This window comes from Rhinolophus ferrumequinum, chromosome 19 (assembly GCF_004115265.2).
Source record: "Rhinolophus ferrumequinum isolate MPI-CBG mRhiFer1 chromosome 19, mRhiFer1_v1.p, whole genome shotgun sequence".
NCBI classification, from domain to species: Eukaryota; Metazoa; Chordata; class Mammalia; order Chiroptera; family Rhinolophidae; genus Rhinolophus; species Rhinolophus ferrumequinum.
Genome location: NC_046302.1, coordinates 54010348 through 54033344, shown reverse-complemented (window position 1 = coordinate 54033344; position 22997 = coordinate 54010348). Strand labels below are relative to the sequence as shown.

Here is a 22997-nt window from a genome sequence, read left to right as displayed (position 1 = left end):
TTATGAAAACATAATAAAATGTACAGACTCTGTTTCCTTGGGGAAGAGACTTATCAGAAGGGGGATGCAACCCAAATCCTAATTTGTGGTGTTAAGTGGATTCACTCTAGCAGGTAAACACAAGTTATCATAACTAGGACTTCTTGAATGTACTAAAAAACCCTAGTCTCCATACCACTGATAATTTCATTTAATTGTCAGTAGCAAATTCCTACAGAAAGAGAGAATTGTCATTCCCTCTAGGTACAGATCGCATCTTTGGGTCTCATGTAGAACAAAATACCATTTATTTACATAACTGAGATTAACAAAACATGATGAATCTTGTGAGAAAACTCTCGGCAGTGTTATTTTTATGCCTGCACAGTCCATATAATCATGAGACATAAGATACAATGTAAAAAAATATAGCTTTGAAGCAAATGGGATTGGCTGAGTGATTTATGTAGTTATATGCAATTTACCTGCTCCTGTTAGAGACCTATTTTGCTTGAAATTTGTTTTAGTTCAAAGCAAAAGATAAAAGGGAACTTTCATGTTTGATTAAAATGAAATCTTCCTGTATTATATAGTACATTAACCATCATCACTGAGGTTTTTTTAATACCTAGCACAGAAAATTGTTACCTTTGCTGGTTCTACAAAGGAGAACAATACAGATGCTCCTTGACTTACAATGGGGATACGTACCAGGAAACCCATCGTCAATTGCCAACATCATAAGCTGAAAAGGCATTTAATACCACACTGTAGAGTACCACTTGTTTACCATCGTGATCCTGGCTGGCTGGGAGCTGCAGCTCCCAGCCACTGCCCGGCCTCAGGAGACAGTACCGTACTGCGTGTCAGTCCAGGGAAAGATCAAAATTCCAAATTTGAAGTACAGTTTCTACTGAATGTGTAGTGATTGCTTTTGTACCATTGCAAAATCAAAAAGAAGTCTAACCGTTGTAAGTCGGGGACCAGCTGAATTGTGGGTGCATATTTACATTTAATTGACATTATCACCACGCAAGTATTGCTTTTTCTAAAACTCTTGTTATCTCCTTTCAATTACCATGGCTTCTGTGCTATTAGGAAAGTAGGACAGGGGAGTATTTACTGGCATACCTCAGAGATACTGCGAGTTGGCTTACAGACCACCACAATAAAGCAAGTAGTAATCTTTTTGCTGGTGGAGGATCTTGCCTTCCATTTGTAAAGAAAAAAACGCAACACCTGTGAAACACAATAAAATGAGGTATACCTGTAATCATTTTAATAAAATATGACTTTCTTAAAAGATAATTATTAAATGGAAATTATGGCTTATCAGCAAACTATTAGCTGTTCCTCTTGACATTAATTTCAAATTGATTTGTCTTAATAAAAGACAGTTGAATACTTTTCATGTTCTTATGCATTAGATCTACTGTATAATAATTTCCATTCTAAAACTAGATTAGCTTTTTTTTTATCCCCCCAATACCAATTCAAAGGATTTAAAACTACTTAAAGACATACACACACACATTCAATCTGTATCTTTATATTACTGGATGTTTATGTTTACAGTTGAACTAAAGTAAACTTTCTAGAAAAAACAATGATGGGGTAATAGGCATAATATTTGTTCTGTGGCTCTTGAAAATAAAGTTAATTTTTAAATTTTGCCAAGTGAAAATCTAAATTCCTTAACTTTCAAAGATTTATTTCTGGCCATTCCAGTGATTATGAATGCATATCTACATTTAGGGAAAAAAAGATAATTGTTACATAAAATTAAATACTGACTTTCCAAACCAGTGAAGCATAATATTTAAAGAGAATAAAAATATACACTGATTGTATATCCAACTAAATTTATCTGGTTCTTTACTTTCTTCAACAATATTATTGAAGTAAAATTTACATACCATAAATTTTCCTATTTGAAGAAAAACAATTCAATTATATTTAGTAAATGTATAGAGTCATGCAATCATTTCCACAATCTGATTTTATGTGCCAACCCAAATAGATAGAAATAATAAGCCAGCAAGGGAGCTAGATGGTCGGAAGACTTGTTAAAGCAAAGTATAGTCCTGGAGAGACAGGAAGTAATTCTCACCGGATCCATCAACATTTCTATATAATTGGAAATATTATTTCAGTTAATGATGCCAACTTTAAAAAAAATTCATTATAAAAAAGTTAGCAAATAAGTTTCATTTAAAGATTAAAATTTTAAAAATGAACAATCAAATGATGGGCTTCGATTTCCAGTTCCTCATGTAAGAAGCTCGGAAGCTGCCACTCTATCCTCACAAGTGAAAACCTGCACAGACTGAAAATTCAGTAACTCTTCTTGCATCTGTAAAGAAGGACACAGGTCAAACCATTGTCCCCAAGATTGAAGAAAGAGTCAGTGTTCACCAGTGATGGGGTAGGAAAACCAGAACTGTAACTGATGAATTGTTGGACGCTCAGTGCAGGTAACTAACTCTGAGAGTTACAAACTCAAGGAAATCCAAGTCACTGGAGAGTTCCAACAAGATTCTGAGATTTATCTCCAGGAGCTTAATCAAGTTCCCACAGGAAATATTGGAGAAAATTCCCCTTGACCTTCTAGCAGGGAAAGGAAAAAAAGGAACCATAGATTCTGGCCTCAGAGGAAACAACTTATCCGGAGCCTAAGTGACCTGGGGAAGAACTACAGGCAAACTCCAGCTCACGCTGGCCGCCTTCTCCCCATTAAGGGGAGGAAAATGACCCTGAGAAACGTTATGAAGTTCACAGTCCGGAGGCACAGGCTCACTAGTGACTGAGACCTAATCTCAGGACTACAGAGCACTTCCCCTCTCTCACCCCTCACCACATCACTCCAAGGCTCTTTACAGCAGTTCCTTTTACCAGTACATCATGCATGGCTGTCAAGAAAGAAATTACAAGGCATACCAAAAGGCAAAAACACAATTTGAAAAGACAGAACAAGCATCAGGTGATTTAAAACAACTGTGATTGATATAGTGTGGATTCTAATGGATAAAGTAGACAGCATCCAAGAAGAGAGGTTGTGTGATCAGAGAGATGAGAATTCTAAGAAAGAACCAAAAATAAATGCTAGACATAATAATAAAAAGAAACTAACAGAAATGAAGAATGCCTTTGATAAATAGATTAGTAGACTGGACACCATTGAGGAAAGAATCTCTGAGCTAGAGATGATGTCAAATGAATCCTCGTAAACCAAAAAACAAAGAGAACAAAGACTGAAAAAAATGAAAACAAAAACAAAACAAAACAAATTAGAATAGAATGTCCAAGGACTGAGGGATAGCTATAAAATGTGTAAATTAAGAGTAATGGGCATACCAGAAGGAGAAGAAAAAGAGAAAAAAATAGAAGAAATGTAGGAGACAATGATGACTGAGAATTTCTCCAAATTGATGTCAGACACCAAACCACAGATCCAGGAAGCTCAAAGAACACCACACAGGCTAAAGCGAAACAAACATTGAAACCCAAAAAATTACACACACCTTAAAGCATAATAAATTTACATAGACAAAAATAGGAAAATACTGATTTTCTGTGATTTAACATCATATTCCCATTTTAGAACAGTACATTTAGTTTTATATAATAAAGTTAAACCAAAAATCTTAAAATACTGAATAGTAGCATAATTTAATTAAACGTCACTGCTTTTAGATGATCACATTATAATGGGGATGAATAAGTATCTTTTCTGAGCAGTTTCTCTTCTGGTTTCTTCTTTCAGTGAGACTCCATGGATGTTGATAAATTAAATGGCATTCATGTACTTTTAATTGATTATACTTGAGAGGGTTTTGTGCACCTGGTGAAATTCTAAGCAGCGTTTAAATGATGTGAATCTTCAAGAATATAAATTGACAAGCAGCTGCCTCCAAACACTAGTTATTAAACAGGCTCTTTTACAGAATTCTAACACTTCCACTCTTACCCAGTTTTTCTGCTTGTCATTTATTCTCTTTATAGTAGATAAAAATAAATTAACACTTCATCTTCTAAATTTGAATGTATAGGCTCTGTCCATGTGTGTCGTACACTATTTGGATCACCTCTATTTCAACCTGTTGCATAAAACATAAACTGAATAGATATATAAGGAATTTAAATAGAATGTTACAAATAGCCTCTTCCTCAATTGTATGAGGACAATTTTTGCTATGGTTGTTAATTTTCAAACAGATGAATGTATCTGTTTCATTTAAATGTGATTATAAATAGAATCAGAAGATATTTATGTGCCTGCCATCTTGGCTAGACTGGGCAGGGAAATCGCAAAGAGAATTAGAAGTGTAAGTAGTTAGAGGAAAAACAAAATGGACTGCTTTGATATGGGTTGAGTCACAGAGCAAATCTTGAGAAGAAAGACTGGGTGTAACGGGAAAAATAACCTTCAGACAGTTGACCTAGACTGTCTATGTGGAAAAAAGATGTCAGAGCATAGAAAAGGAAGAATAAAGGAAGGTGCTGTAGGGTTAGGCTGGTTGTTTGAACACAAAGTAGTGGCAGAAAGCAACCACAAAAGACTGTATTCCTAAGAAAGGAAGGATGGAGTGACTTGATTGAAAGTGAAAGCACAGAAAGGATTTCAAAAGACTATCTTTACCAGCTGGACCTAAGCAAGCAGGTTTCTCTGACTAAAATGTGTACTTTTTGGTTTGTAGTGCAGTTTGTATAGCAAGAAAATGGTTTCTTAGACCAAAAATCAAATTTGTATGAAAGATAAAAATAAATTGCACACCTTCTGAATTTGAACTTATAAATTTCAATGTATATCATAGATTATTTAGACATTCCTATATTAAAATGTGAACTGAATGAACCTCTGAGGAGAACTGAGGCAGAGATTGTATTCTTTGTTTTCAGATTTCTCACAGCGACGGTGAGTGTAGAGAGAGCTCTGTGTGAAAGCAGCCCTCATGCTTCCTAACTTAGGGAAACCACGTCTATGTGATTGCTTATGAGGCTGACATCAATTACAGGCTTGAAGCTTTTTAGCATTTAATTAGACAGGTATACAAATGAAGGAAATGTGAGTGTATTGCCTGATGGTTATTATTGGATGTTCTTATATACCATTCAGGGAAATGATAGAAAAGCAGCTAAATTTCAGAAATGATCTGTTAGGACCTCATGAAAGGAACAGATGGCAGGTACTGCGTGGATTCATACTGACACTTCTGAGCATTGACAGTGACTGCTCAGCTTCAGGTTTTGAGGTAAACAATAATCTAGTTACCAAAAATGCCTGCCCATTACAATAGGATGATAAAGTGCAATGAGACAGAGCCACCTCATTTTCAGTAACAGCTGCAAAGGCTGATCAAACCAGGCAATGCTAATTAAAAGTGGGAAGGAATACAGCAGTGACAGACAGCAAACAGATTCTATAGGATAATGGCCACTGAAAACTGGACTCCATCTTACGAAGATGTGGCCAACGATCCCACATTCTACAGGAGAAGGGGAGAGAAAGCAACGGCTTTATGAGAACTCATGAAAGGGATTCGGTAGTAGTCTACAAGTGGAAAATTCTTTCAAAGAAAACATTCTGTTCATTACAGGAGAAATTTTGAAGATTCAAAAGGAATTCAAACTAGTTAAAGCCAGAATTCCATAAGCAGTGAATGATGTCATCAGAGGCCTCCTCGGATTAGTGGGAAGAGAGGCTTCAGGAGACTCACACAGGGGAGTCTGAAGTCTGCAATAAATACCAGTGCGATTCGTACTTCTTAGATTCTCTGAAAGCGCTATTCAAATTATGGCCTCCAAATGGGTGCTGGTCCTTCAACAAGATAAGGAATTTGTGCCAGAATGGACAGCACCTATAGATAGAGCACTAAGTGTAGTGTTGACTTCAGCTTTTTAAAATGACATATACACACATATAATCGATATCAAGACATTTTAGCAGATCCATATTTTGCCAAAGACAAGTTTCAAAGCAGGTACATTTGTAGTACCTCTAGAGTTCATTTTGCTGAGTAATGACAGTAATAAATAGTACTAACATAATACTCGCACTAAAATATAGTTTTTATTTTGAAATAAGCCCATTAATAATTTAGATATTATGTGAGAATTTAATTTTTCTTTTGTTACTATGAGAATTTATTTCAAGGGCCCTGCCATCTATCCATCTATCTATCTATCTATCTATCTATCTATCTATCTATCTATCTATCTATCTATCTGTTAGAGTCCATCAAGAGACAAAAAAACCATACCAGTATTTGAACAGGGAATTTAGAAATGCTAAATGTTTATGCAATATAGCCATAGAAATAACAGCTGTTTGGACAATGTAAAAGAAAATGAAAGAAATTTTGATATCTCATTAATTTAAATTTATAAGAAAACTAAATTCACCATTTAAATTCACCATAGAATTTAATCATTACCTATGTTTCTAATACCTTTAATTGCAAAGATAAACATCATTGTAAAGTAAATACTCAACTTTTCAGAGAAAACCAAGGTGACACCATTTCCAGTACTGTTCCCAGGGTAAAATTTGGTAGTTAACTGATGTACGAGTTTTCTGTACGCCGTAGATTGTCCTCTGTGTGCCACACGGTGAGCTTCACATTTACTACGTGATATCTCCCAGCCCCGTAGTTATTTCTCCATGTGCCGTTTGCTTTAGTTGGAAGTAAAGACACTGACAGCAGACCATGCAGATCATTCTAGATGCAGCAATGACATTCATTGTAGGCACTCAACTCTCCATCTATTCTAAAACAACCCATGACATTCTAACTCAGTCCTTATACTTCTTAATCACCCCAGATTTTGTACTGGAGCAGATAATTTATTCATAACAGACAACCTTCCACATATTTGTTGTAATAAAACCAGTAAGCCATATAAAATGAGTTTTCTATGACAAGGTTTTCTGACAGAAATATCCATCATGTTTAATTTATCCTCTTAGATTAGAAATTATCAAGTAAAAGTTATGCATATCAAATGAAGTAGAAAACTCTCATTTTAAATATACGGCCATTAATTATCACAGTGTGTGTATATATATATATATACTCTTTAACTAAGATGTCTGTAGAATTAGATCACTAGGCTTTCTTTTAAAGTCAGTTACTAAATTAATACAGAAATCTGTAACTCAATCTCATGGACTCATTTAAACCACACTTAAGAATGGTGACCACAGTTTCATAATAAAAATAGGAACCCATGGGGTAGCTTCCTTGTTCCAATCCACTTGTCCGAGGCTCACTCTGTGTTTCAGCACCAGTTAAATTATTTACTCTTTATTGATCCTTGTCTGAATACATCAGTCCGTAACAATTTACCATCCCCTCACACTTCTTACAATTATTTTTAGCTTTCGAAAAAGTACTGCTTTTTACTTATCAGACTAGATCACAAGCTTTTTAAGTCTAGGGATAATGTTATATGTCACATTGTCCCCCAAGGAACTGGGCTCTATTTGGTTCATATATGGTAACCATTATTGTGCAAAGCGTTGAGCAGGCTCTACCACACAACTAAGCTACAAACTCAGGACGAACAGACCCTTTGATTCCCATACTGACATTCAGAGACACTATGATGGGAGATGCTATCTTTACCGTAGCCAATGAGATATTTTTTTTTGTTTGTTTGTTTTCACACAGTAATCTATACGTAGCTACTGCCACAGGCATTATAAGTGCATTACAGAGAGACAAACTGCTGTGTGTCAGTAGTTATTATAGTACATGCATCTGAAGAATAGCCGTAGAAGAAGACAAGCATAGAGGTAATTGTCTCTATGTAAACAAGGCAAAGACCTTCTGTGCCCTGTAATGAATTCTGAGCATTTAAACAATTTCCAGAACATTCTCATCAGAGAGATTCCTCAAAGCATCCTATTATACAGAAATCTATTACCTTTTCTAAACACAACCAAACTTAGAGTAATATTTTGAACTGCTTTTGATACGTGTTAAGTGCTATATAAACAAACATATCAAAGCAACATGTTATTTTACTTTTTACCAAAAAAAAAATCACATAAAACCAAGTTTAGTTATGTTAGATATTGGAAATCTAAACCAACCAATAAAGAAAACAAACACAAAATATTTACTGGCTGCCATCATGGCATAGTACCCACTGATCACGCACAGTTGCAGTGTGATTTTCCGGTGGCCATGGCAGCCATGGCAGTATATCTCAAGCCTGCTGCTACAAGTTTGGAAACTTGGAAAAGGCGCTATAAACATCTGGTTTCTTTTTCCTAATAAAATATACCGAGGGTGCCAAAAAATGTATACAAGTGGGCACTTTGGTCAATGTTGCTCAAGCAGTAGTTCACTGTACTGAGAAGTTTCTGGACACTGATGGGAACCACTATGAGCACCTCTTGTAATTGCAGAAGTCAAACGTGACTTGTATTCATCTTTTGTTGTTAGTAAATATCGAGTATTACATTTTCAATACAGTTTTCCTTTCTTAAAATGTGTACACATTTTGTTGGCAATTTCTGTGTTTTGGATCAGAAAACAGTAGTGATCTCCAGCTTGAGCTTTGCAGCTTCAAGTTCATGTACCATTTATGGCGACAAAACCTATCACTTTATGGACTTGTAAAAAAAATTAAAAACCTAATACCTCTCCTGCACTCTGAGAAAACATGTGGGGTATGCCTGCAGAAAATATACAGCTCATAAAGTGGACTACATCGCGTCCCCAAATAATCTCCTCTCTGCTCTGGGGTCCTATATATACTTCCAATTGAATGCTGGTAATATTTGTAGATAGCACAAATTGACATTTTTGATATAAAGTCATTATATATTTGTCCACTCTCCACATAAAACTTGCTCTACTTCCTTTACACACACACACACACACACGCGCGCGCGCGCGCGCGCGCGCGCGCGCGCACACACATAGTACAATTGTGAAATGGGTGAATTATACCTAATGAACACTTCTCCCTCTGGTTCTCATCACTCTCTCTAAATTCAGTGGTAATAGAGTTCAGGGCAATTCAAACCCTAAATATTTTCTGGACCCTGTTTCTAAAACCTGACCATCTCTCACCTGGAGTCCTGTAACTGTCTGGTAAATGCGTCCCTAGCTTTAAGTTCCCCTACTTTCCTGAAACCCTCATAATGCTAAATTTTTCCCGTCCTCAGTCTGGTGTAGCCTAGACTGTATCACATTTTTCCAATTTCGAGGGTGCACAGGAAGTCAAATGAAAATCAAAATGTGTCTTGGATGTTTAACTGGCCTAAAATATAGGTTAAAGTCAATTTGATACATTGCTCAGTGTTGTCATGTTAGAGTTTTTTGAAATCATTTGAGTCAGAATTTATTGATGGAGGTAGCAGATACAAACAAGTATAATGTTTTTTAATTAAGCCATCTAAATTAATTATAGCAGGGATGACTTCCAGCCACACAAGAATTACCTATTTTCCTTCTATAAACTTTATGTTGTACTCCTGGGACCAAAGTCTAGAGATTGGATAACTTCTTATAACCAAATCACGTCAGTGATATGGAGATAAATTGTTTGTCATTATTGAAGATATAATACAGCCATGTGAAAAAGGGTTGATTTAGAACATTATGTATATTTAATCAGAGACACATATGTTTGCTTAATGGGCATTGCAATATGAGGTCAGACAATTAAGTTTGTGAACTCATCCTAGAAAAATTGCTACATATCTCATTGCTGAATATCACTATGGTCACTTTTGAAGTACGCCCCTTGGGAAGCTATGCACCGATGCCAGTGTCTCGTCCACCTTGCAAAGCAATTTCAGAACTCTTTTTTCAGAAATGGCCATCAGAGCTGTCCTCGTATTACCCTTGATGTCTTGAATATCATCAAAATGTCTCCCTTTCAATATTTCCTTTGTCTTCAGGTACAGAAAGAAATCATTGGGGGCCAGATCAGGTGAGTAGGGAGGGTGTTCCAATACAGTTATTTGTTTACTGGCTAAAAACTCCCTCACAGACAGTGCTGTGTGAGCTGGTGCATTGTCGTGATGCAAGAGCCATGAATTGTGGGCGAAAAGTTCAGGTCGTCTAACTTTTTCATGCAGCTTTTTCAGCACTTTGAAACAGTAAACTTGATTAACTGTTTGTCCAATTGGTACAAATTCGTAATAAATAATCCCTTTGATATTGAAAAAGGTTAACAACATCGTTGCATCAAGTTCTTGAACTTAATTGTCATGCCTCGTATAAGGTTGGAATCTGGTGTTGATCAGGTATATAATTCTGAAAACTATGAAGAACTAGGGAAAATATATCCTACTTGGGGATATCTGGGAACATGATAATGAGTGCAAATAATGGAAATATTTACAGTGTTCCTCAATTCCTTCACATACATTGTTTTACTCCCAAAGAATATTAGGTGAATTCATAAAGTTCATCTACAGATAAAAATCATGTGTTACACGAGTATTAAATGTTAAAATAATAGTTTAAACTACAATTACTATTTGAGCAAAGTGATTTAAATTCACATGAGTTTAAATATTATCAGACATGTTGCACCACAGCAAAGGATAGAGCATCTATTATAATAAAATAATGAAACATCTTTAAAAAGAAAAGATACCATTGATATTGTAATTATTACTAATTTGTGCTTATTGTTAGAGAAAGGAATTCAAAACCTGAGGAAAATAATCCCCAAATCATTGATTACATCTTCTGCCAAGTGTACCTATATGTGTAATATTTTATGAACTCCTGTCACTGGCTTTTGCTCCTTAACTTGAGTTAATTATATTTAAACACAAAGGATAAAACAAAATTCCTTAAGGTACTTCATTTGTTGATTCCACTTACGTCCAAATATATGGTGATGCTTATAACATGATTATTTTGTTGAATTAAATCTCTGGGGAGGAATTTTCTCTTTCAGTAAGCAGTTTATACAGACCTGGGTGTGGAGAAAGAACTTCCTAATGGAAAAGGTATGGAGTACATACAAACATCTTGTGTGCAACTGAAAACACACAATTCAGGCCCATAGTATTCTGTGCAGATTTCTGTCACGTTTACTGAAAATTTAAGTTTATATCTATCTTCTTCTTTCACTAGAAGTTCTAACGCGCCAAAATGTGTCACTATTTGTTCACTGTTCATTCCCTTGTGTCTAGAAAAATATTTGGCTTATCGTAGTCACACAATAAATCACCAAAGAAGGAAGGAAGGCTGAATGAATGAATGAAGTGTATCGTGATTTATTTGTAATCCATTTGGTTCCCACACATTAAGTGTCCAATAAACGTTATTTGAGTTGACTGACACTTGTATCCAAAATTGAAGACTCCCAGGTTGATTAGAAAATACTGAGCAGGACATCAAAGCACAGCTTTAATTTAGTTTAATTGTTTACTTATTTAATTTAATGTTAATTTGAATTTCTTGGGAAAATTTTACAGTAACAATGTATATTTTTAGTACATGTACATTATTACTGGTGCTATTGAGTTTGATATCTATTACTTATTCCCTTTGTGCCATCAATTCGTTCATTTTAATCTCTAATTTGGAATGCATGACGATTAAAATTGACAGTTCACAAATGTTTTTTAAAGAAGATTTTAGGTGTTGAAAGAATTTATATATACATACATATGTTTTTAAATTTTGCTTTACCGGTTTGCTTTTTTTTTTTAACTCATTTACTTCAGTCGGGAGAATAGACAGTATGTATGTAGAAAATTATGGAAATATATAGAGAAATATATATTTCCATAATTTTGATTCATATTAGAGATTAAAATAAGGAACAGAAGATCGTACAAGTTTTATTGTATATGATCAAAAATTGGATTTCCTACTCATTTCCAGCTCCACATATTCTAAACAAAATATCTGCAGCCAAATTATGATTCTGCACCAAGCAAGTACTGTAACGCAAAGGTCATCCTGTAGAAACACTAGTGGTTTAACTTCCTCTTCTGTGAGTGGGTTAATGCCATGATACAGATGCCTTCCCCCTGTAGGTAAGAGAAGATAAAGGAAATTGTATTGCAATTTTAATGTTTTCTTTGTCACTGGAATAAAATCCATTGACGTGAGGGCTTTTTTATAAAGCTGTTCTATGTGAAGAGAAAATACAGACAGGTTATTAACCAAATGTAATTGCCTGGTGATAACAGACTCTTTGAGTCTCTATTGGACCCATATTTAACTTCAATAAAAAAAAAAAAACACGAAAAAAGGCTATCAATTAGGACACCACATTTATAGCGAGTAGGAAAATTATGCGTGGACACTTTCAACAAAAAGGTGACACTTTTATAAAAATAGAACTTATTATTTTAGAATACCAAACTCTTACTTTATATTGTTTAAAAATGAAAGAACATAATACTTTTTTTTTTTTTTTGGTCCCCTGGTGTCAAAAAGCATGAGGTAACTGAATATGCCCAGGCATCAGATGCTGTAGAATACCTGTCCACAGGTCATGTTGCCCTAATCCTGGCGAATCTGTCCAAACAATTCAGATGATGACTGTAAAATACAGTGTGTGTGTGTGTGTGTGTGTGTGTGTGTGTGTGTGTGTGTTCTGTGTTCCTAGCAATGAAACGTGCTAATTAGAACACTCGAAGGTGAAAACATCATTCATTGGCTTTGTAAATGTGATACTTAATTTTGAAGTCTTACAGCCAGAGCATTTTGTGTTCAGTGATGTCATCATATTTGCTTTCTGGGTGGAGGTAGGGGAGCTCCCGTGAAGGAGACAGCAGTGATGAATGGAAGAACACTGACACAAATCAGAGCCCAAACTCCTAGCTCTACAGAATGACTTTTTTAAGATAATAGTTTGGAGGGCTTCCCCGCTGGGACAGGTATCCCTCTAAACACATAATAGATATTTAATTCATGAGTTTAGGAAATCATTTAATCTTCCTAAGTATCTAAACACATGTACAACAAAACACTTAGGGGAGAAGTTCTCATGAGTCTTACTCAACATAGTTCTTCTGCTTTGCAGGGATTTTTTGTTTTTGATTTTTGTATGAAAAAGGGAACTTAACCTGGTCAGTCTGATGGGAAAACTCCATATTCAATAGAGACACTATATCTTTTTTTCTTCAGATTTTTTTTTAATTAAAGTTCCTTGGGGTGACAATGGTTAATAAAGTTACATAGGTTTCAGGTGTACAATTCTGTAATTACATCATCTATATATCACATTGTGTGTTTACCACCCAGAGTGAGTTCTTCCGTCACCATATATTTGATCCCATTTGCCCTCATCTACCACCCCCCTTACCCCTTACCCTCTGGTAACCACTAAACTATTGTCTGTGTCTATGAGTTTTTGTTTCTTTGTTTGTTTGTCTTGTTCCTTTGTTACTTTATATCACACATATCAGTAAAATCATATGGTTCTGGACTTTTTCTGTCTGACTTATTTTGCTTAGCGTAACAATCTCAAGATCCATCCATGTTGTCACAAATGGTCCTATTTCATCTTTTCTTACCGTCGAATAGCATTCCATTGTGCATATATACCAAACTTCTTTATCCATTCATCTATCAAAGGACATTTTGGTTTCCATGTCTTGGCCACTGTAAATAAAGCTGCAATAAACATTGGAGCACATTTATCTTTATGGATATATATTTTTAGATTTTTGGGGTAGATACCCAGGAGAAGGATTGCTGGGTCATCTGGTAATTCTATTATTAATTTTTTGAGGAACCTCCACACTGCCTTCCATAATGGCTGCACCAGTCTGCATTCCCACCAACAGTGTATGAAGGTTCCTTTTTCTCCACAGCCTCTCCAACACTTGTTACTATTTGTTTTGATGATACCGCAGCCATTCTAACTGGGGTGAGGTGATATCTCATTGTGGTTGTTATTTGCATTTTTCTGATGGTTAGTGATGTTGAGCATCTTTTCATATGTCTACTGGACATCTGTATGTTCTCTTTGGAGAAATGAAACACTATCTTGAGAGATCAGCTTGAGACGGTGACTTCTCTTCCAGTTGTGCTATTCCCTCCATTTATTGTTGCTTCCTTCCGGGCCGAGCATCATGCTTACCATTAGATGAAGTGTGATGAACAAGATCATGGGTCCTTGTTCTCAAATATCTAACAGTCTCCCTGTCTTACAACCGGATTAGTAAAGTGACACCTGAATTGTTCCTTTGGGACAGACCTTGCAGTCTTTTTTCTATCCATCCCATTCAATGAGAAACAAAACAAAACAAAACAAAGCAAAAACTGAAGGCCATTTCTTTGTCATATGCTCTTTTCACTTTCCATGGGCCCGATCATGAAAAACAAATCTGAGAATTGTTATTTTGGTCAGGTTCGACAAAAATGTACGAATTTCTTAAATATTTTATATTTTAAATTGGTATCATTTTCTCAAGCCATAAAAATTAGTTATTTCTTAGCATTCGTTTGAGCTACATTTTATTGCAAAATCATTTTATGTTATGTTTTCCTTTTGAATTCTAAGTTCAGATTGGTGCAATGTTTTCATTTTCTAAGAGGGATAACAGGGGATGCGTTTTTGCAGCTGAACAGCCTGTGATTTGAACAGACGGGAAAGTAGCTTCTGGTGACACCTAGAGCACCTCTTGGGGGTAGGCAGAATAGCCCCAAGTCTGAAAGGAGTTGGATGGCAGAATAGCCCCAAGTCTGAAAGGAGTCATCTGGGACAGATGACGAGCATTATAACATTCTAGGACTAGGCTGGGTCCAACTACAAACCATTCCAGCCTGCCTATTTTCAGAGGAGGCAGCCCTCCTTCCCTTCCTACAAGCCTGTGGACAGATGCCTGGATCAAACTTAGAAGCCGAATGACCTGGGACCTCCAGCACCTGCCTTCAATTTCCTGTCCATCCAAAAGCGTGGCTGACTATTTTCCCAACATCACACTGTGACTGCCTTTTGTCCCCTGGTCATGCCTTGTGCATTCTCTCCTCATTTCTTTGCTCCTGGTCTCATCTTTTTATCCAAAGCTTATTGCTGCTGAAGTGCACAGCTCAAGCTCACATCCTCCCTTCATCCCTTCTGGAACTGTTCATCCTACATAGATTATCCTGTTTGGAACTCCTATGACATCCATTCTATGTATGTGACATGCAACTATGTCTCTGTGGTAGCTCTTCTCTTTCTGTCTCGTGGCAGAGCAGCTGCCATGTGATGGAAACTTACACATCAGTGGATCTCCTCTATTATCAACGAAACTCCTGGGATGCTTCAAATAAGTGTCCAGAGAATGTGACAGCACTGATAGTGATTCCAGACAACAAATTTCCAAACCTTTTTGATAAGCCAACTTCGTTATTTATGTTTTGCATGTGAGTCTCATGGGAGAGTCAGGTGTAAGTTCTCATAGTTAATATAGGGACAGAATCGATGCTTGTCTGTTAGTTACACACTAAGACAATACACTTCTTTAAATATTAACAGTAAGAGCTAACATTTATTGAAAAGAGACAATGGGCCAAACTATTCCTCATTTTTAGGGTGAGGAATCTGAAGCTTAATGAAGTTTTACGTCATTTCTCCAAGTCACACAAGTAAAGGAAGAGTCAGGACTCAAACCCAGGCCAGACTTCCTCCAATTTGCTTCTTCTTGAAAATAGTTATCTAGGGAATAAGTATGTTGATCGGTAGAAAACAGGGCACCAGGTTTCCCATTAATACTTTAATCCACTAAATCTGTTTACTCAAAATTATGACATTGCATGAGATGAAAACGCATCTGATATAGCCTCTAAAATTCAAGATAATTTTTACAATCTTGGCTTTTACTTACTGGTAACATGAAAAACTATTGTGAACCCAGTTTTATGGAGGAGGAAACTAAGTCATCACATAGTTAACGAATGTGCATACTGTGACTTCCCTATTGAGATCTTTCCATGATCTGTGCAATTTTTCCAACAAACTGATGTACTGTACTTCCTATCTCTCTGATGCTTCTGCCAACCTCGCTTACCTAGCGATTGTCTCTTCATCCCCAAATGACTAACCAGGTATCATTTTCATTATGGAGTTTTTCCTGAATACTTCCTCTGGAAAAAAAAACAAAACAAAACAAAACAAAACAAAAAACCTTGCTTTATTTATTTTTCTATTATCAGCATATAGTAATTTTATAATAATGTCTTTGGGTTAAACATGACCCTGTAAATTCAAAATTATATGTTTCTTTAAAGTTCACATTTTTCTTTTCTTATTTTTCTGTTCTCTTTATTCTTGTGGCAAAATCTGTCAGCTTTCCAATTTGGATTAAGGTTGTTATTTCCCTTTAAATATTACTAACATTTTATTCAGGGATATATTCCCTTAGTGAGAAAAAGCAGAATTTGGCATAATAACAAGTAGCTGATTCAGCTAAAAATGCACCTGGCAAACTGAGTTGATTTTGTTTTATACATACTTTTAGGTTTTCTGCTGTGAAAAGCTGCAATGGGTCACAGAGTAGCTGAAGACAGAAGGCTCATGCAAATTAGATTTTAATTCCTTATAGTATTATATCACCTACGTTGATTGTGTTGTAGATTTGAAGCTTTACATAACATATATCTTGGCTATATAAGTCATAAGACCTCTGTTTTATTTTAATTATCTCCCTATATAAGTTCTTCCATTTGTAGAATTAAAATTAAGAATTAAAAATTAAACCTGCACATATGAATCAATGATTTAGCCAGGTCATTATAGGTAGTTTATTTTAAAAATAGAAACAGTTTTATAAATATAGGATTAAATTCAATAAGAGACCATGAATGCTTTAAAATATATAGATAGGCATATTCTAGAAGTCAAGACCTTAAAAAGAACATCATCTAGCGTAACTACATAAAATGTTTCAAAGATTTTTATCAGCTCTTGGCTGAAATATGAGCGGTAATTGTCCCCAAAATAATCAATAGCAAACTAAAATTGATTGAGTTTCTGCAGTGTCCTAGAAATTATGCCCAAATTTGTACATTTTAAGCATATTTCACTATCAAAATAATTTGATGTAGTAGATATGATATCCTTATTAGAGATAATGGAAGTGGAGGTTAAGATTAACTTTTCAAAATCACACATCGTGTAAGTAAGAAACCACGTGAGTTAAGCTCCCAAATCTATACTACGTTATGTCCTTAGTTTAGCAGCGAAAATGTAGTACAGTTATTTGACTATTAGAATAATCTTTAGTTTTTTTATTTTTAAAATTTATTTATTTACTGTTTTTTTCTGTTTATTTTGAATGACTGTGAGGGTGTGGAGAACATTAAGAGGGGTTCACGTTAGTATCGGAAACAGCAGGTCACTTTTCTATAGCAAAGAGAGGGTGTATATCAGCTGAATGTAACTGGAATATAATTTCACAGTTTTTGCTAAGTTCTATTTAAAAAATTACCTTTATTTAATAAACTACCTTTAATTAACAAACTCCCTTTGTTAAAATCCTATGCTTTTAAACAGATCATATATAAAAATAATAAGGAATATGAAGTTTTAAAAATAAAATGAAATTTAGTATAAGTTAATGCAGCACACCAAAGATTAACAATGTAGAGAATAATAAAATGCCATTTATTAAAAATACTAGTCATAAAAATGAAGTCTATGCTGTTTATATTGTAATGGTTAAAATTTTAAGCCAGAAAATCATTTTTCAGTTTTAGTGTTGAAAGAGTGCATGGATTTGGTATGTTTAAATATTGAATGTAAATTTTGTAGTTTTAAAAGCAAAATAAAAACCAAAATCCTAGGTTAAGGATCCAAGTCTAATTCTAATGGAGGGTCACTTCTATGACAAGATGTTTGCAATAATTACAAAATATTCTGAATCAAAATTAGATTTCCTTAATTCAGTGGTTACCATGTCACAGGGGCACCTCTCATGGAAATAAAATGGAACATCCGACGTCCCACTATTCTCCTTCAGCTATGGCAACATCCTTGTGCCAGGGCCCAGAGTGGTAGTGTAACAAGTGGATGGGAAATGGGCTATGGGAGCTGGGCATAATGGGCTTGAAAGTCAGACCCACCTTGTCCTACCACCCATCTGCAACTGGACAAATTACATAACACGTGTGGAAATGGATTTATCTGTCCACCAATAGTAACCAATAGGAACCTCTCCCCATGAAACCCACCGCCTACTGTGGACAGCACACAGGAGGAATTAAATGTGGTGGCTATTTAAAAAAAATAATAATGATTCACTGCATAGTGGCATGGTTGTGTGATGAGGTCTCCTTGCCGCATACGGACATCATACCTATGTCAGGTGTGAAGCATACAGAGGACGGAGCTGGTGTCCCTGCAAGTTCTTAGTAAGAAGTCCTGTTTCCAAGCCTTACCATATAAATAAGGTTTTTGTGAGGCTTTCGAGTAGAATATTATAAGTATACAGAGAACTTTATGCTGATATTTGACATATGTAGGTGGAGACAACTTCCAGAAACATCTCTGGGTCAGCTCAACTCAGCATCAAATGATCCAGTGGGAATGTGGAGAAATGGAATCCATGATTATCCACTGATTAAGCCATATATATACACACACTCACAATCAAACACAGAGTCAACCATAGTCTGTTTCTAAAGCAATATAAGAACAGGTTTAAAATTATTTAAATATTATATAAATGTGATATGCCACATGACACAGGACAGAATATCTCCTTTCCCAAGCAGAATAAATTGAGTATAAAGCAATTAAATATGATAATACTATGGTACCTTAGATAAAATAAGATAGAAAAGTGAGATAAAATAATAACAATAAAGTTCATTATTGAGACACTAATGTAAACCGTTAAACACACAGAAAAAACTCAACATGTAATTGATCACAATATGACCTAAATCCTTAGGCTGTGTGAGGAGAGGAAAACCTTTGTGTGAAAGAATGACATTATTCGACACTCATGAACTACAAACAGTGATGTTGGAAAGGTGGCAATGCCATCGGGCAGATGATAACCAGCTACAATCACAGAATGAACAGTCTCCCAGCTTTCTATTCCGTTTTTAAACTTCGCAGGATGACAGTCTCGTAACCAAAGTCATCATCTAGAATAAGAGAAAGAAAAAATGAACATAAAGACATGTAAGAAGCCAAGATATGAGCAATAAAATGGACGGAAACGTCATCTCTTCCCTTTATTGCCTTTATGAGTCAGAGTAAAAGTGAATTTTACTGGAGCTTTAGCATACATATGCTCACAGGACCAACTATTACCCCGATCTAGAAAATATCACCCGACTGAGAATCTTACACAAATAACCTGAGACATGGAGACGTTGCTGAATATGTTAATTCACAATTACCATGTTTCCCCGAAAATAAAGACCTAGCTGGACAATCAGATCTAATGCGTCTTTTGGAGCAAAAATTCATATAAGACCTGGCTTTATATTATATTATGTTAGATAATACCCGGTCTTATAGTAAAATAAGACCAGGTCTTATATGAATTTTTCCTCCAAAAGACGCATTAGAGCGGATGGGCCGGCTAGGTCTTATTTTCGGGGAAACAAGGTATATGGTTTGTAAATAACTGTATCTAACGTTGGCTGTTAACTCTCTCTGAAATCATGTGTCAGACCAGAACATAATCTTACCTCCACGTACAAACAGACTCGCTGAACTGTTTTTTTTTCTCGTAAAGACAGGAGTAAAGCTATTAGAACCTGGGCCTGGGCCTCTGTCAGCAGCAGAGGCTTCTGGCGGCTTTGCTAGAACGATGCTACATGCAGGGGCAGTCGTGTGGGAGCATGGCGGGAGTCTGCTCAGCTACAAGTACGCATGTCCATTTGGCACCTCAGTGATAGTCCTATTTTACTTAACCCTTCAATGACATTTGGGGCCTTTTAGAAACCGCTCTGCTTAATGCTGGTGCCACAAGGTGAGACAGCAGTAGAACAAAGAAGGAGAGGTGCAAGGAGGATTTTGCTGGGGTCTCAGTGTCTGTGTGTCCCTAGAAACTCACATGAGAATCCTGGGCCCAGTGTGGTACTGTTAGAAGGTGGGGTGCTTGGGAGGTGATTAGGTCACAAGGGTGGAGCCCTCATAAGTGGGATTAGTGCCCTCAGAAAAGACCCCACAGAGCTTCCCAGGTGCTGCCACCCTGTGAAGATACAAAGAGAAGTCAGCCATCAAAAGAGAATCCTCACCTGGTTATGCTGGCAGGCTGATCTCAGACTCCCAGACACTAGAACTGTGACAAATAACTGGTTTTCTTGTTGTTTATAAGCCACCCAGTCTGTGGTAATTTGTTATAGGTAATTTGTATATCTGAAAAGGCTAAGAGGGAAATAGAGGTGGGATTGAACTTACTTTTAGGAATGAAAGCAGAAGGAAAATGAGATGGGATATAATTTGTGCTAGCTGGTCCCTCCCCATAACCCCTGCCTGCCCCAGGATAGAAACAAACAAAATCAAGGAAAAGGAAAAATGGTATATTTTTAATGATACTAATGTTTTATCAGTGTTCACCTTTTTTCTTTACTAATCTTTACTTTTGATTAAAGGAAAATCCGTATTGTCACTAGGATTTTTTTAACCCTCTAAGTAAAGAGTATCTTTTGATACAAGAAATGTTAAAATGTACAGGTATTTCTGATGTTAAGGCTCTGTATTTTAGACAAAGAAAATACACCTGGGAAAGGGCTCAATAGTAACGCGACTGATCGTGGAAGGCTGAGTGCGTGAGTTTATAAACACAAACAATGCGATCCTGGGTTCTCCTGGGATGTCCACAAGCTGTTGCTTCCTCTGGTTTGGCCCAGGAGGCCTCTGTAGCGGCCTCCCTCTCCCCCTGTCTCCCTCTCCCTTCTCTTTCTGTCTCCCTCTCTCCTTCCCTCCTCCTCCCTGTTGCTGCCTCTCTGAAAAATAATTTCTGTAGGTTCAGTCATGACACAATGTAATTTCCTTACAGATGGGAGCTTGTCATCTGAAGAAATTAAAACACATTCAGCAGATTCTCACCTGTAATAAAAAGCTGTCAGAATGTCTAACTGCAATAATATACTTAAGGAAATGGATAAAGCATATGTATCTTTTCCCAGCTTAGGATATAAGTATCAGGCATTGTTTCTTGTTGTTTATAAGCCCCCCAGTCTGTGGTAATTCTACATAATTCTGAACATAACACCATGTTTCCCTTCACAGAAGAAGAAGCATATTAAGTAAAAACCATCACTTTTCAAAAAAAATTTTTGTGGTGAATGTTTTACTAGTCCTTCAATGAATGTTTTACTTCTCTTAAATTATGTAACCACTTTCAGGGGATTTGAAAATAATTATTTCAGTAAAAGGCTGTAGAGCTCCTGAACATGCATAATTTCCCTTAAGAAAAATTAAATCAGGATTATATAAGTATATCACTACAAATCCATTTGGCCCTGAGGCAGTACATGGAAGAAGTAAGAATGCAGCAAGCCACAAAACTCAGGTTGGCCTCTAGCTCTGCTTGCCCTCAGCAGTCTTCCTTCAGTGACCATTTGGAGGAAAACCGCAAGTGAATAAACAGTCCATGGCCTCGGAAAGATTCAGCAATGAAAAGCAGTAGAGTATTTTAGCAAGAACCCCACACCTAGTAAGGCAGTGAAGGGGAAGAAATACACTGTCTTAAAGGGAAGAGAGGTTACATAGTATCTATGGAGTATAGGTTTGACCTCCGTGAAACCAGGTGATTCACAGAAGAAATCAAAATTAGCAGTGAGACAAGTTGATGTGAATGAGAAGTTTGCATTTATCAAATTACTTGTATGAATGGGGATTTCTCCTTTTCAAACATAGGTCATTGGAAGCAGTTTTTAGAAGCCCGTGGGAATATTTAAGAGGTCATTAGATGTCCTGGTCAAATTATATTCTCAGCCATGATAGTCTTTATAAAGTTATTACAAATGCTATAAACCATAAAGTAGCCCCGACCATCTCACTATTATTATCTATGCAGTATCCTGACATTTCCTGTTGAGCACGCAACATTGTACGTCATTTTAATCGTATTTGCATCCGTGTGCTGTTGCCCTGATGTCCACACGTACACAGTCACACCCAAACAGCAATAACCATGTCTGTCAAATGTGTCCCCAGACAGAGTACAGTGTCTACACCTGGCTAGGTGCCAATTATATATTTGTTTATTTGATGAATGGCCACATGATAGATGGGGGGTGAATGCCCAAACAGCCCTTGAGATACCTTTTCATGAAGGACTATAGGTAACACGTCATAATGTATCAGCTGCTTCACCCTTCAACTCAGAGTTTCTATTTTTAAGGAGTTTCTCTTAAGTTAATAAATTTAAGAACAGAAATTTATATGCATAGATATTTACTGCAATAATATGTATAATATGTAAAGATTTGAAAGCAGAAAAGAGTTTCACAATAGGGGAATGACTTCAGATAATAGTATATTCATACCTTAGAATATTACGAATCCATTAAAATGGTGTTTGAAAAATATTTTTAAATAGAAAAATATTCCAAATATAATTTTGGTGGAAAAGTGGGCTCAAATCTGCATAAACATCATAACTGTGGTTATAAATATAAATAGAGTCTTGTACTTAGCATATAGGTATATATTTAGTATATGTATGAGACGGAGAGAGGGAGAGTGCGTGTGTGTCAGATTGTGTGTATGTGTGCGTATGTATGAGTGTGTGAGTGTGTGTGTGTGTGTGTGTGTGTGTGTGTGTGTATGTGCTGTATAGAAGAGACATTATCAGTCAGGCTGCCTGAATGTGAATCCCACGTAATGAGATTTGCCATGTAACAAGCAAATTACCCTCTTTCCCTCAGTTTCCTCCTTTGTGAAATAGGGAAAATAAAAATAGAATTGATATTAGGATTATATGAGTATTTGCTTGAAACAATGCATAACAAAGAGTCACATACAATTCTTAGCTATTATGATCATCTAAATATACACACGTTATATGTACACAAAATGGACCCAGGTACATACACAAACATTCACAAAACTATGTAAAATTGAGCAAA

General features: G+C 36.1%; 1 protein-coding gene across 1 annotated transcript in view; it reads right to left on the bottom strand.

The window, feature by feature from the left end:
* Positions 1-18927: 18927 nt before the first annotated feature.
* Positions 18928-22997, bottom strand: part of CCDC102B (coiled-coil domain containing 102B) — a 202167-nt gene continuing 198097 nt past the window's right edge. The window contains exon 9 of the mRNA XM_033087552.1: positions 18928-19052. Within this exon, the coding sequence (XP_032943443.1) occupies positions 19049-19052 (4 nt within the window). The 3' untranslated portion in view covers positions 18928-19048. The remainder of the gene's footprint in view (positions 19053-22997) is intronic.